The 15,462-nt window shown below is 36.4% G+C and overlaps 1 protein-coding gene across 3 annotated transcripts in view; it reads left to right on the top strand.

The window, feature by feature from the left end:
- Nucleotides 1-15,462, top strand: part of Shoc2 (SHOC2 leucine rich repeat scaffold protein) — a 91,843-nt gene that overhangs the window by 50,500 nt on the left and 25,881 nt on the right. For 2 of the 3 annotated variants that reach the window (XM_036172579.1, XM_036172570.1), the window contains exon 3: nucleotides 13,139-13,276. The exons of the other annotated variant lie outside the window; for it this stretch is intronic. In XM_036172579.1, the coding sequence (XP_036028472.1) occupies nucleotides 13,139-13,276 (138 nt within the window). The remainder of the gene's footprint in view (nucleotides 1-13,138; nucleotides 13,277-15,462) is intronic. 3 annotated transcript variants of the gene reach the window in all.

Genomic DNA, 15,462 nt, shown 5'->3' on the forward strand with positions numbered 1-15,462 from the left:
TGATCATCTTTCTATGGGTCTTGTACGTCCAGTCAATCAAGCAGTCCATACAAGAACAGTTTTTTGCCCAAATGGCTATTTTTGTCAAGGTGAAGATAAACTCCATATGAAGTGTCTTCAATGCCCATCCTCCTCTCTGAAGTAAATCAGTGCTGCCAGGAATAGACATGTCTCATTGTCCAGAAAGTCTAAATTTTAAAAGTATTTTAAATGTCATATTTTGTAGGTCTTTGAAGTATTTGAAGATTACCTATCTATCTGAAATATCTCTGTGTATATCTAGAAGACTTAACTAACATGGCTACAAGTATGATTATCATAGATGACTAATTATCAATCTATTTTTAATTATCCATTACAATTTTAAATGAGCTATATAAACATAATACCTTAAACAAGAGTAGAAATATATACATAATATAACAAAATTAACTAAGTTTGTATCAATAGACTAAAATCTAAACCAATGTAAAACATTTTAAACCAGTTGTTGTTTTTTAGAAGTAAGTTCATTAATCTACCCTTTTATCCTATTATATTTATATCATATCCCCCTTTCTTCTTTAGAAAGAGATCTCATTTATAATCAACCTGTTTTAAAGAAAAATATTGGTTTTTTTTTTTTTTTTTTTTTTGTCCCACATTAGAGGGCTCTTCTGATTTGGGACATAAGAATCTTTTAACCTTTTTTTTTAGTAATATGTCTGGGTTTAGAGAAGGAGTGAGCCAATTCCATCTCAAAAGCCAGCTTGATAATTTTGGGAATGTGGGCGTAGTTTTTCTTACTACTTCCTGCTGGAGGGGGGCGCTGTATCTTATGGGGATACAAAGAAAATTTTAGGATTATAGAGTAGTCCATTAGGGTGAACCTCTGAGCCAGTTGTCTTGAAACCATTCTGGATGTCGGATCATCTGGGCCATGGTGTCATTGGAGACCTTTCAGGTGGTCTTGGCTGATCAAACCTGATGTATCTTAATCTGGAACAAATCCATAGCCTCTGGCTTTCTGTGGAAACAAAAGCAGAGACTCCTTTTTAAAGCAACATATTCTTATATCCAAATTTTGAAGTCAAGGTACCTTTAAAATTTACATATTTGTTTAACTCAACAGCTTTTATGATCAAATCTTTTTCTGTAGTTAAAAATCCCAAAGACAACATAAACCAGATTTTCTGTGTAATATCCATCTTTGTAAGACTGAAACACCTCTGTGGCTGTTGGCTTCGCCCACCTCAGCTTCCCAACATGGTGGTGGCATTGTTTACCGCCAGCTCTGGGTCTGGAGTCATGTGTACCATCAGCTATCAGAAGCAGTTCTATCAAAGCAGTGCATAGCCCAGAAACTTTTTTTTTTTTTAAACTACCAAAGGCTAAATCCATCATGCAGCAGAGCAAAGTGCTGCTTGTAGATTCCTCATTCCCGCCATATTGCAGGTCAGACATACATGCCAGGAATCCGCCAGAGTAGCTCAAACCGGCAGGTTGCCGCTAACTTGAGAGAGACAATTAGGAAGCTGTTTTTAGCTCCGTCTTAGAATCTTTTTTTTTTAGGTTTTAGGTGGAACCTCTTGCCAATACATTGGGCACCATTTGTAGTTAGAGTTTTCCTGCCTGGCCCAGTTAGGACAAATCTCTCTTACCTGTCAGTCCCACAGTCGCTCAGACCCAACCAAGAAAGCATATAGAAACTTACATTGTTTAGAAACTGTATGGCCATGGCAGGCTTTTTGTTATCTGTTTCTTTTATCTTAAATTAACCCATTTCTGTTAGTCTATACTTTGTCACATGGCTTATGGCTTACCAATGTCTTTACATGTTGCTTTTCATGGCGGTGGCTGGCGGTGTCTCTCCCCTTCTACTTCCCAGAATTCTCTTCTCTCTTGTCCCACCTATACTTCCTGCCTGGCCACTGGCCAATCAGAATTTTATTTACACAGAGTGATATCCACAGCACCATATCTTTTTTTTTAAATCTTTTATTTTGTGAGGCTCATTTTTTTCTTGTGGAGCTCATTTTTAGTAGTCTCTTCAGTATTCTTATTTTATAGCTCTGTTGTATCTTGCTTTTGTTTCTTTCGGAGATCATGCTTTCTGTATCTGAATGCTTGGTTACATTTTAATTGTACGTCAGCATTGTATGTCTCGATTTTGTTGTAGTAGTTTAACTAATTCTGGATGTATTTTGGCATACAGTTCAGTTACTTTGGAATCAGGTTCTTTTGTGGTTTCCTTTCCAGCTCTGGTTATAGTGATGCTAACTGCCTCTTGTTTAGATCTAAGTTTTCCCAGTGTACTTTTCTCAGGACTCTTCCAGATAGACTGTATTGTATGAGGGTGTTTCTAAATGGCAGGAAGTCAGACTGTTCCTAGCCATGTGCCACTACGATTGGGAATTGTTGGATTGCTTTTTATTGGCTCTTTGCCAGACCATTCTTCAGCTGCTTTCTACATGGTGATTAGGCAGATTCTAGGTGGGACCTCCTTTCAGGTTGTGTGAATGTTACTGCTGCACTGTTGTGACTCACAGTCTTCCTTAGAACAGCTTTAGGCACTTCAGCTGTCTTGACTCTGTAGTCCTTCCCTGCTTATTGCAACGCGTGACTTACTCCTGGGTAGTAACTTGGCAACCAGAGAGCTCAGACACTTTTCCTTGGTCTTGGAGAGCATGATCATGTTTGGCTCCTCTTGTCAGCTGCCTAGGAACCATTTTTCTATATACTGGGTTCATTTTCTAGTTCTTTATAGCCATTGTGGTTCACACTTACTTCTAGTAATTGTTTGCATGGTTTGAATGGATTATGTATGATGATTTGGATGAATTCTCTTATCACTCTCTCATGTTAAAAGTTTGTTTTGCTCCACAGTTAACTTTTCTTGAAGTCATTTTAACTTGCAGAGACTTGGATTCAGCTCTTAGGGGTTTTGCTTGGTTATATCTTGAAAGACTAGCAAACACCCTTAGTCTTGAGCTGTGACTTTTTACTCCTGGGATACAGCTCTTTTGATATTCTGTTTCTAATCCTTCTGGCTTGGCAGGGCTGCAGTTCTAAAATGGCACCGTAGTTGGCAGCTATAAGAGGTCTGATCTGCTCTTTTTGCTTTCAAACTATTGTTTCCTTTTCAGGCTCCTCAAAAATTTTCCCTCACACGCCATTATTTTTTGAATTGGACAGAAGTCGGAGGAGTTTATGTACTGCAAATTTTGGCACTCTGTTCTTTGTGATTATTCTCTTGTCTGCTACTAAAGTTAATAACTCTGAAGTGTATCCCTGGCTTCTCAGACTAATAGAACTCTGGCTTTTGATGAGATTATTTTCCACAGACAAATTTATGAGTAATGTCATATTAAAAATGTGGGTTTCATGTAATTCTTAGTTATCTCGTGGGTATCAAAGCATAACTCTTAAACAGCAATTATTTCAAATTTTTTGGTTCATCAGTCAGAACTGTCTTAACTGGACTTCTAATTCAACATTGTTTTTCACAAGGTTTCTCAGGTTAGCCAAGGCCCACCTGGGAAAGGCTCCATCCACACTTAGGTTCAAGATGTCATTGTCAGGATCAGCTGACAATGGGACCTTGCTTCATCAAGGGACTCAAGCTTTGAGAAACAGAGTATAGCAAGGTGGACGTCACAGTCTTTTGAAATATAATCACAGATGTCACATGTCATCATTTTAAACATATTTTGCAAGTTGCTCTGCTGTGGAATAACCCTCTTGTATACTGTAAAGATTTGTCACTCAATTGGTTTAATAAAACACTAATTGGACAGTAGCTGAGCAGGAAGTATAGGCAGGGTGATCAAACTAAGAATGCTGGGAAGAGGAAGGGCGGAGTCAGGAGTTGTCAGACGCAGAGGAATGTCATGCTGAGAAAAGGTACAAAGACATGTGGCTAAACATAGACAAGAATTATGGGTTAATTTAAGTAAAGAGCTAGTTAGTAATAAGCCTGAAACCAGCTGAGCAATTTATAAGTAATATTAAGCTTCTGAGTCAATTATTTGGGAAGCGGCTCTGGGTATTTGGGAGTTGCTGGCAGGACAGAAACTTCCACTTACATTGCTCGGTTCAGTCCACTTGAGGGATAATTATTTAATCAGTATATGAATTAATTAAATATTAAGTAAATTATATAACAATTACTAGTAATAGTAAATATGAACCATAATGGCTGTAATAGAAGAAATCTTGTTAATGTTCTCTGCTTTAGGGATTGCATTCTTTCAGTTCTTGGTACTCTTTCGACCTCTCCCAGTAGCTCTTACAGTACTGTGTTGGTTGCTGTCTAAGTTGGAGTGACTTACCCTAGACTCTTAGGTTTCCTCTCTGAGAAAATAGACTTTTGGAACAATTTTCTGATTAACTGTCAGTTTAAAATCCTCAGTTTGTACTTTATTATCTGGTCAAAATGGTTCATATTCCTTAGTTTTATATTAATAGGTGCCAGATATTTTTGCACTCCCATGCCTTAAGTTCTGACATGTATGTGCTTGTTTTATTTTTCATCCTAGGTGCCCTCATCACTTACATTTTTAATTTTTTTGCCCTGTTTCATTTTTGCTTACAGCAGTTTTGTCCTATTCTTTTGATTCCTGATTCCATGCTTTCTGTAGCGTAAGTGTCAGAATATGGAGACATGCTTTCTTTTCTGCTGACTCTTCAGTCAGTGCACAAGTTTTTCTTTAAAAGACCACCTAGTTAAGTCATATCATTAAAGATCTCTAACCAGCTGGGTGTGTTGGCACATGCATGCAATCCCAACACTTAGGAGGAGATCCTGGTCTTAAGGGTTTGAGGCCCACTTGGTCTACACAGAAAGTTCCTGTCTCAGAAATGAACAAACCTGAAAGGAGTCTTTATCATGAATGACCTTGAAGATCCAGAAGAATGGCTCTTAATGCCGAAATTTCTTAAGTAGGCAATAAAGGGCCAATTTGGAATACAGATTCTTTTTAGCTCACTGCTGTCATTTATATATAGTCTTACTAACTTTCAGTTTCATGAGAACATCCATTTGATGTATTATATTGTAGTCTGTTTCTTCACTGTCTAGTGTGCTACCCAGAAAGAGAATGCATAGTCTTTTGTCTGAATTAATGCTCAGGTAGTAATAATCTATCTCCTGTTAGATTTTAGAAATGTATGTGATTGTACAATAGACATTGAGCTTGTTGCCTGAATGGCCGTATGTAAAGGGTGTGTGTGTGTGTGTGTGTGTGTGTGTGTGTGTACACGTACGTGCGCATCATATTTAATCAAAGGGTATTCATAAAAATGGGAAGCTTAGGCATGAGCCACATAGTTTTCAGGGATTTAGATTTAAGCATTAAATCACTGAAGTTTCCACAGTGGGGGAAGCAGAATTTTTCTCTCCCTTATTTTGCTTTTCTGCTTGATGCACATGAGTTTACATCCCAGTTGGCTTACCTCTAGATGTGGAACACTGTCTTTCTGTATCATAAACTCTCACCAATTAGAATAGTATGAATGATTCTAGTTTGAGTTATCAACTTTGGGAAGAGATATGTCTAGCATATTTTATTGTCGGGTTATGAAATGGTGTCATGCTTAGAAAGTATAGAAAACATATTGTAATTTTTCTCTAGAGACAAGACAAAACTATTCTAAAAAATGGGAACAATTATTTTATACTTTAGAGAACTTCTGTAGAATAAAATACTCTTTCACTAAAATATGTTGAAGGTTATCCATTTCTGCAGCTTTTACAAACCAAACCCTCTTGTAGTTTTTCTGTCATGGTTTAGATTAAGTGTTCAAAGAATTGAGGTCATGCTTTTATATATGTTTTTATTGAATAATATTTACAGAAGATTGCACCTACCATTAACATACAGAGCAGTGAATGTTTGCAAACCATGTAATCAGCATTTCAGTTAGACAGAACACCAGTACCAACCATTGACTCCTTCCACTGTCATTACCTCTAGCCGCTGTGTCCATTAAGGTAACACAGCATTTGGATGTGTCCAAAAAATACATTAATTTTACTTGATTGTATAGGAATGAAGTCATAATGTATATATGCTTTTATGTGTGTTTGACCTCTTCTATTTGGCATTGTTTTTCTATGTTGTATAAAGTTAGAGCGTGTGTATTTGCATTCCTTCTTGACTGATAGTATGAATACACCAACATTTAATCCTCTTGTTTTTCTTAAGTGGTTTTTAAATAGCAGTTAATGCAAGTTGTACTGTTGTATATTAACACTGATTTCGGTAAACTTATGGACTTGCTTCTATTAAACTAGCAATAACAATGAAATTGCTGAGCTTGTGTCGTTCCCCCCCCCCCAATTTCTTTTACTTTTACCCCTTCATGTGGGTAATTTCTTCTTCTTGTGATATCTTGGTAGTTTTTTGCTCATTTTGTATATTCAAGCCTTTTACAATCCACTCAGCTGGACTTGTGTTTTTCTTTACCATGATGATGTGTATGTTCTACTGTGCACTTTTTGTTTGTTTACAGTGTTCTACTTTTTATATAGTTTTTTTGTATATAGATTGTAATTTGCCACAATAGATGTTTAAGCTTTTTGAGAAGAAACACTGTCACACCACTAGGTTTTCTTTTCCCCCCATAAAACTGCCTTTGAGATCTTCTTTCCAATTTGTAACCTTTACACACATCAGAATGTCAAATAAAAACCACTGATAATCTCTAATTCAGATGAGGATTCTTATCCATTATGAATAGGAATGCAAAATGGTTCAACCATTTTAGATGACAGTTGTCCTTGTCTTATGAAGTTAAATGATGTCACCACAATAATATATTTAGCCATGCCTGCTTCTAAGTATATACCAAAATAAGTTAAAATTTATGTTTACATAAAAATTTATACATGAATATTTTAATTAGCACCTTTATTATTGCTAAAAAAATAAGAAGCAACTGAAATGTCTATTTAAGTGAATGGGTAAACTGTCCCTCCATAATGGGGTACTGTTCAGTGTCAGAATGAACTGTTAAGTTACAGAAACAAACGAGGGAGCTTTGGGTGTAAGTAAAAGCCAATTTGTTTATCCTGTATGTCATCTCAATTGTTAGGACTCATTGGGTCTGAGATAGATGACTGTTGGTTAAGGGCAGGGTGCTGTTGATGTACAGGAGCGCCTTCTACAACGAAGAATAATCTAGTCTAAAAATGTCATAGTGCTAAGTTTGTGAAAGATGGCAAAACAGTAATTAGCCTCCAGAGTTAGCAATCTTCCTTGATCTCATCTAACTTGCTGTATTTAGTTGCCTGATCCCTTTAGGTTTGTTGTGCACCTTTTTTTTTTTTTTTTAAAATATCAGTGGAAGTATTTTTTAATTAGAGTTGAAACAGCTTTAGGCATTTACTGTTAGAAAAGAGGATGACAAGCCAAGAGTGGTGGTTCATGCCTATAATCCCAATGCTTGGGAGACCAAGGCCTGTGTGGACTTCATAAAGAGACCTTGTGTCAAAGCTTGGGTGGGCAGAAGATGAAATACCAAAAAGTTTTATTCTGATGTGAGGAGTATTAGGATCCAAAATTAGTTTTTTCTTTCAATTAAAGAGATGCTTTGCATTAAGCACTGTAAAAGACATGGAGAAGAATGTAGGTGTACATATATTGTTGTCCCCAGGGAGAAGCAGAAGGGATCAGGAGGGAAGGAGGGGAGAAAAGGAGGATTTCTAGCTCTTAGTAGTTGCTGCTTGTATCTGTGCTGTTTGTTCAGGGGATCCAGGAAAGAGCGTTATTAGTTGAGAACAGAGAAAATGATGCTTCAGATCGAGAATCATTCACCAAATGTTAGAATGGATATTGTGATTATTGCAGAATCAAAGATATTAAAGCTCTTAAGAAAAAATAAAAGAATTGACCCATTCATTTGGCATTGTGTAATATTTTCCTATAGCTCTGATAATTTTCTTTGTTTTGAAGTATGCTTTGTTTGAAATTTCTTCAACTGATCCTTTTTTCTCTTGATTAATGTTAGCCTTGGGTTTCTTCCTTCACTGCTTTTCTTTTTGTGTGCTTATATGTGCGCTTCAAGTGATCTTCCTGGCCACACTTAAAGTGCTGGGATTGGTGGTGGTGGCGGCGGTGGTGGTGGCGCACGCCTTTAATCCCATCACTCGGGAGGCAGAGGCAGGCGGATCTCTGAGTTTGAGGAAAGGTGCAAAGCTACACAGAGAAATCCTGTCTCGAAAAACAAAACAAAACAAAACAAAAAAGTGCTGGGATTGTAGGTGATCACTGGCTCAGACTCTCTGGTTTTCCTTGTGAGGGGGCATTGCTTGCTTGCTGTTGAGTTTTAGTACATGTAGATTAATTCCAGTGAGCACTATGCCACTGGATGCCTTATGACAAATACTTCCCATTTCTTCTGTGTTTTGCCTTAAAACATTTCCATTTCTCATAATCTTACTATTAAAGCAGACTAAACTGCTATCAACCAGTTACGAGTAAAAAAGTTGAGATTTTTAGCTGTGTTCTTTCTTTATCCCGTTCTTCAAGTTTCTGTATGTATTATGTTCCTTTTTTCTGAATTTATTTTAATATTCCTTGTACATTTGTTCAAGTGGATACAGGCACCCTCAGTTTTTGTTAGTGCTATAAGCCTTTGTTTCTCCCTTACTTTTGGAGGGTAGTTTTATTGGTAGCAGACCTTCTAGGTTTATGATCCCCTGCCTTGCCTGTGTTTATTGTATTTCATTCCACTGTTGGCTTTCCAGGGTTTCTGAAGAAAAATTTAATGTAATTCTTATTTTTGTTCCTCTATATGTAGATTGGTTTTTCCTTTTCTTTCAAGACATTTATTTTTTTACTCTTCCTCTTTTAAAAACATTGATATCATATTTCTATAAATTTAAAGTAGAAGATAAGCTGTTCAATCAAAGCTATTTCATATATTCATATATTTCATATGTGAATATGTTGAGAGAGAGTTCCTAATGTTACAACAACCTTTGACATTCTTGAAAGTTCTTAATGTCACAACAACCTTTGGCATCCTATAATATAATCCTCACATTTTTCTGTGTTAATACAGGTATATAAAGGGAACCCTGAGATAGCCACATGGTCTTTATTAAAATACTCATCTGAACTGTATCAAAACAAGCAGAGCAGATGTTAGTGCAGATTTAGCTCTGTAGATTGTTCCTGTGTGGGGATTGTCTTAGAGTTTCTGCTGCTTTAAATGTCTAACTGAAAGAAATACTTTTCCTGCTGTCTTTGCTGTGAGGGCCTACATTGGGACTTTAGAGAGAGGGACCTTTGTAGGAGGGACTCTGCTTGCCAGTCTCCTCAGTCACCTCCCTGCATCCCACAGTTTATAGCAGCAGTTACCTTGGCACTGTTCTAAGCTCCAGTTGTTACTTCTGGTAACTAAATCTGTGAATTTACATCTCTGCAGTTTTTAGCTCATGAATTTGCCCTTTGTCCTCACTTCTCTGAAAGACATAACAGAAGTTGTAGATCCACAGCCTTTTCATTAGTATTGTGAGAACAGGAGTGTTGACTTCAAGTTTTTTTATGTGTCAATATGAAAATTAAGTTAAAAATTCATATATAAATTTCCTTTCTGTTCCTCACTAGGATTTTTAACATATCCTTTAGTAGGAGTGGATGAGGGGGGGTTAGGGGCATCTGGGGGGAGTGGGAGGGAGGGATGGGAGGGGGAACTACGGTTGGTATGTAAAATGAAAAAAAAAATTAAATATTAAAATGGAAAAAAAAAACCAAAAAAATACACTTCATTGTTAATAAAGGCACAATTCCCCCCAAAAGAGTATTTTTAATTTTATCAAATACTTACATGAGTCATCAGATAATATTTCTTCTTTAGAACTGTTGATGCAATGAATTAACAATTGGTTAATTTTTCAAGCACAGAACCAGCATTGAAGAATTCATATGTTAAGCAGGGCGGTGGTGGCGCACACCTTTAACCCCAGCACTTGGGAGGCAGAGGCAGGCGAATCTTTGTGAGTTCAAGGCCAGCCTGGTCTACAGAACGAGATCCAGGAAAGGCACAAAGCTGCACAGAGAAACCCTGTCTTGAAAAATCAAAACAAACAAACAAACAAAAAAACCTAAACAAACAACAAGAATTTATATGTTAAGTCTCTATGTCTCCCCTGTATATAATGTGTGTCATATTATATGAAGAGGGAATTGGCTATTGGTCTATGGGTTTTCTTTTTGTACCACCTTTGACTGTTTCTGATATCAAGGTAATGCTAGCCTAATAAAATGAATTTGGAAATATATCCCTCTTTACAACTTTTTGTGAGAGACTACATGGGTGTTAGTTAATTCTTGTCTAAGCACTTGGTATGAGTGTCCAGAGAAACCATTTGTGCCTGCAGTTTTTGGAGGGAAAACTTTTCATTTACATATAAAATTTATCTAGTGGTTAGAATATCACTGAGGTTTCCTATTTGTTGAGTTTTGGTGGTTATTTTTTTAAAAGAATTTTTTATATAACCTAAGTTTAGAATTTATGATTCATGGTTATAAAGTTGCTTATAATTATTATTATTTCAAAGTTGGTAGGCCAGGCTGTAATTCCAGCACTTGGAAGGCAAGGGCAGGAGGATTGTCACAAGATGAGACTAGCCTGATTTACATAGTGAGCTCTGGGCTAGCTAGGATTCCGTAGTAAGAAGTTGTCTCTACATCAGAAAACAACAACAACAACAAAACTAAGGACTGGGCTGAGTATGGAGGTACATTCTTACAATCCCATTGGAGGCTGAAATCATAGGATCACAAGTTCAAGGCCGGCTGGGGCTACAGGGCAAGGCTTGTCTCAAAACCTGAAAATGAAAAAGAAGATTGTAGAATGTACCTGCTTGTTTCATTACTGATATTTGTAGTATGTGCCTTCTCTTTGTCTTTTTTTTATCATTTTAGGTCTTGCAAGTGATACCAATACTGTTTTTTTCTAAACACGCAGCATTTACATTTGTTGACTCTATTCTGTTTTATTATGTATATTCTTTTATTTATTGATGTATACACATATTTTTAAATATACTTGCCTGATACCCGCCAATCCCCAAGATGAAGACTGCCCTGAGACTCTTCCTCTTATCCAATGTAAAAAGAAAGCTCAGCATTGGCTTTTTAGGTTGACCATGTTTGTTTGTTTGTTTGTTTTTATTGTTACAAAGTAGATGTGACATAGTTTACTTTGAGATTTAGTGGTGGTAAGTGTGTTCATAGTGCACAGCTATCATCGTTATCCAACTGTAGAACCTTTTCATGATATGAGGACAACACTGTATGCCCATTAAACTGCTACAACCCCTATCTTCTTCAGAACCCAGTCACTACTACTGTACTGCCTGTCTGTAGATAGTATTCTACATATATAAAGAGGGTTCTATAATTTATTAACCTTTTGTGTCTGGCTTATTTCACTTAGCATATTCCATTCCTTTATAGAACTATAAGATTTATTATTAATATATACAACATTTTGTTTACTCATTGACTGTAGTTGGAGTTTTTCTGCCTGGCCCACAGTCAGGACAAATCTCTCTTACCCACCAGTCCCATAGTCGCTCAGACCCAACCAAGAAAGCACACAGAAACTTATATTGCTTATAAACTGTATGGCCGTGGCAGGCTGCTTGTTATCTACTTCTTCTATCTTAAATTAACCCATTTCTATTAATCTATACTTTGCCACATGGCTTGTGGCTTACCGGTGTCTTTACATGTTGCTTTTCATGGCGGCGTATGGTGGTGTCTCCCTCCAACCTTCTACTTCCCAGAATTCTCTTCTCTCTTGTCCCGCCTATACTTCCTGCCTGGCCACTGGCCAATCAGAACTTTATTTACACAGAGCAATATCCACAGCAATTGACTTCTAGACATTTGAGTTTATCCTCACTTTTTGGCTCTGATGAGTAATAGTTCCCTGAGTACTGTTCCACAGGTAACTGTTGTTATACTTTTGAGTTAGTCCCTGCTTTCCATTTTCTGTTTTTTAGATAATTCCAGAATTCCCAGAGGTAAAATTATGTTGTGGTAATGGTATTTTTATATTCATAGTTTTTTAAGGAGCTACTCTTCTGATTGCCACAGAAGCTGTACCAATTTCTTTTCCAATCAGCTGAACCCAAGTTCTAGTTTTTGTACTTGCTCACAGTACTTTGTTTTCCAACAGTAAGGATCCTAATGTGTACATGGATACATGATAAATTGTCTCGCTTTTACTCATCTAACATTTAGGCCTGTTGACTACCGTTACTGGTGCTTAGTAGCCATTTGTGTGTGTGTTCCTCGAAAACCTGCACAACTCCTTTACAGGTTTTGTTTTACTCTTCTCAGTATCTCCAAACCTCACGCCTTCAATCCCAGCACGCAGGAGGCAGAGGCAGTGGGATCTCTGAGTTCTAGGATGGCCTGATCTACAGAGTGAGTTCCAGGATGGTCAAGGCTACACAGAAACCTTGTCTCGAATGAACAAAGAGACAAACAAACAAACACATCATGTTCAGAACAACAAATCTATTACAAATAGAAAAAGATCTTAATGTGCAGTTAATACTAAGAGAAATCTGAATTGTCAGTGTACCTCTTTCTAACCCAGAATGGATAGGGGAAATATACCTCATTTTCTATTAATTGAGAAGGAATTTTTATTTAAAATATTAATTTAGCCATTTATAAGCACTGGAACATGGATTTTGAAAGCATACTTATATTGAGGTAGAAGATGTCTCTAATATCATTTGCTGAATTTGGTTAATGAAATTAGTCAGTTTTTGAAAGTCTTAGAATATATTTGCATTTGTGTGGGAGGGTGGTTTGTATGTAGCTCAGTGACAGAGTGCATGCTTAGTATATGTGAGTCCTTGGGTTCATTCCCTAGGACCAAAAGACAGCACCAAGAACACACAGCACAGGATGATGAAGCATTAGTTTGTAAACATCCTTTTAATTTCATTAGCTGTCAGTTTCTAAAATAATAGTTTGTGATTCTGGGCTTGAGCTGAAATTTCTTTCCACAAGATAATTTACCATTTTGAAGTAAAAGTAAAAGAACTTAGGAATCATAAATGTGCTCCCTTGCTTATAAGTATTACCTGATATATTCTTTAATGCTTATTATGTTGATCAATTTACAGGTGAATTATGTAACCTCATTACCCTGGATGTAGCTCACAATCAACTTGAACACCTTCCAAAGGAGATTGGAAACTGCATACAGATAACCAACCTTGACTTGCAGCACAATGAACTGCTAGACCTCCCAGATACAATAGGTATGAGGGGAGAAGGAAGCTACATGACCACAGAAAGGACTATTTTGATCCATTTTGGTAATACAAACTCAAAATTATCAAAGTAGTAGTAAAACTTTTAGAATAGTACTTTAAATCACTTTTCCATTTCTTGATAAAGAAAAAATGAGATCCTAGGAAATGAATTCATTTGGGATTATAGAGAAGATAAAACATTGAGTTAGTGTATACTTACTGCAGAATGGAGAGATTTCTGTTCAGTTTATTTCAGAATGTCACATACTATTATATTAGTGGAATCTCTTTGTTAAAGTACCACATTGCAAAATAAAATCATTGTTGTCTAATTTTTAAAGCATAATAATATAACTTAAAAGTTGTTCATTTGTAATGTTGATTTGGTAAGAAATGTTTTGAAGGTGGTTAAAATATATTTTGAGGATTTTGCCAAACTGCAAATAGTTGAATTGAGCTATGATAATATTTTATACTTCTTCAGTCCTGTTTTTTCCAATTGCTTAGAAGTATATACAAGTCAAAGAGTTTTTTAAAATAAATTCTTTGTTATTTAGAAAAATGTCATCTGTACATGATTTATATAATTTGAAAAATTATTTCAGAAGTGCTGTTAATAAAACATTTTAGGTTGATGGTGATTCTATCTCACTAATTATTTTGTTTGCTTCTGTCAGGTATCTAGAGGAGCCATTTTAATAATTCTGTGTTCGGTGCATGAGGGTTTTTTGTAGTCTCTAATATGGCACAAAGGTGTCTTGTTAGAGGACTAGCCTGAATCTGGCTTACTCTGTTCAAGGAACATCCTGAAGGGTTCTAGCTCTGCAGGACTTAGAGTTTAACTCTTGCCAGAAACACAGCTTGGCCCTTCAGGTGCATCTTTTGTTTGGGAAAGCTCTCTCTCGGGGCAAGCTCCTTCCCAGTATCTGATTGTTTTTGGGTTCTGAGTTTATTTCCAGACTGTTAATATTAACCTCTGTTTTGTTAAGTCTTTGATTGTGGAGGATGTTTTCAGTTTGGATTTGTTGTTGTTTGTTTTTTAAATTAGAGGGGGATGTTATTAATCTTTAGGTGGGGAGTCTGTCTGTCTATCTACCTACCATCTGTCTACCTACTACCTATCTACCTATCTATCATCTATATATCTATCTATATCTATCTATTACCTATCAATCTATCTATCATCTATCATCTAGCTATCTATCATCTGTCTCTCTATCTTCTATTATCTATCTGTCTATCTATCTATCTATCTATCTATCTATCTATCATCTGTCTATCTATCTGTCTGTCTGTCTGTCTGTCTGTCTGTCTAGCTAGCTATCTTTTTACATCCTGGCCATAGTTTCCCTGCCTGTGGGGAAGTATCTTGAGTAATATGAGTCAATTTTCTTACAGAAAAGCATGTTGAGACTTAGATATTATAATTACCATTCAACTTATACCTTTCAAGTTCTTGGCCCATGGATCTTCCTATTGTATTAGTATTTGTACTGTAACAAATTAAATATTTATTCTTTAGACTGGAAAGACAAAATCGTCTGTATCATATAACAAGTTATAGGAGTGTTCTGTTAAACTTAAAATATAAAAAGAACAGGATATTAGAAACCATGACTGTTATTTTCTACTTTTTTAATTTTTAAAGTAATTGAAATGGCTAGGATGGACAAGAAAAGTTTTGAAATGATGAAAAAGCATAGAGAGTGTTCTGTATTTGTGAACATGATTATGTTCAGGCTGATACCACAGAGAAATAAAATACAGTTCTTAGTGCTGTACAGTCCTGAGGACTGAGTCCAGATTCTGAGCACCCACAGCAAAAGCGAGACACATTGGCACCCCTGTAACCCAGTGCTAGGGAGATGAATAATGGGGATCCCAGGACCTCACTGGGCAGCCAGTCTAGCCAGCTTGTGAGCTTCGGGTTCATTGAGAAACTTAGAGAAAATGATGTGGAGAGTGACATTGAATCTGGCCTCTTCTCCTCCTAACACACACATGTGTGTACAAATGAAAAGATGTGTTTACCAAATTAAATTAGTTGGAAAATGCTATATAATAAACACAAAGACCAAAATAATGACCTGTAAACTAAAGTTGAAGAAATACCCTGGAACAAAAACCCTGGAAGATAGAAATAATATAAAATAAATTAAGTTTAAAAGGAACAAAAGAGAAAAGTTCTGGAA

The sequence above is a fragment of the Onychomys torridus genome, chromosome 1 (assembly GCF_903995425.1).
Source record: "Onychomys torridus chromosome 1, mOncTor1.1, whole genome shotgun sequence".
In the NCBI taxonomy this organism is placed as follows: Eukaryota; Metazoa; Chordata; class Mammalia; order Rodentia; family Cricetidae; genus Onychomys; species Onychomys torridus.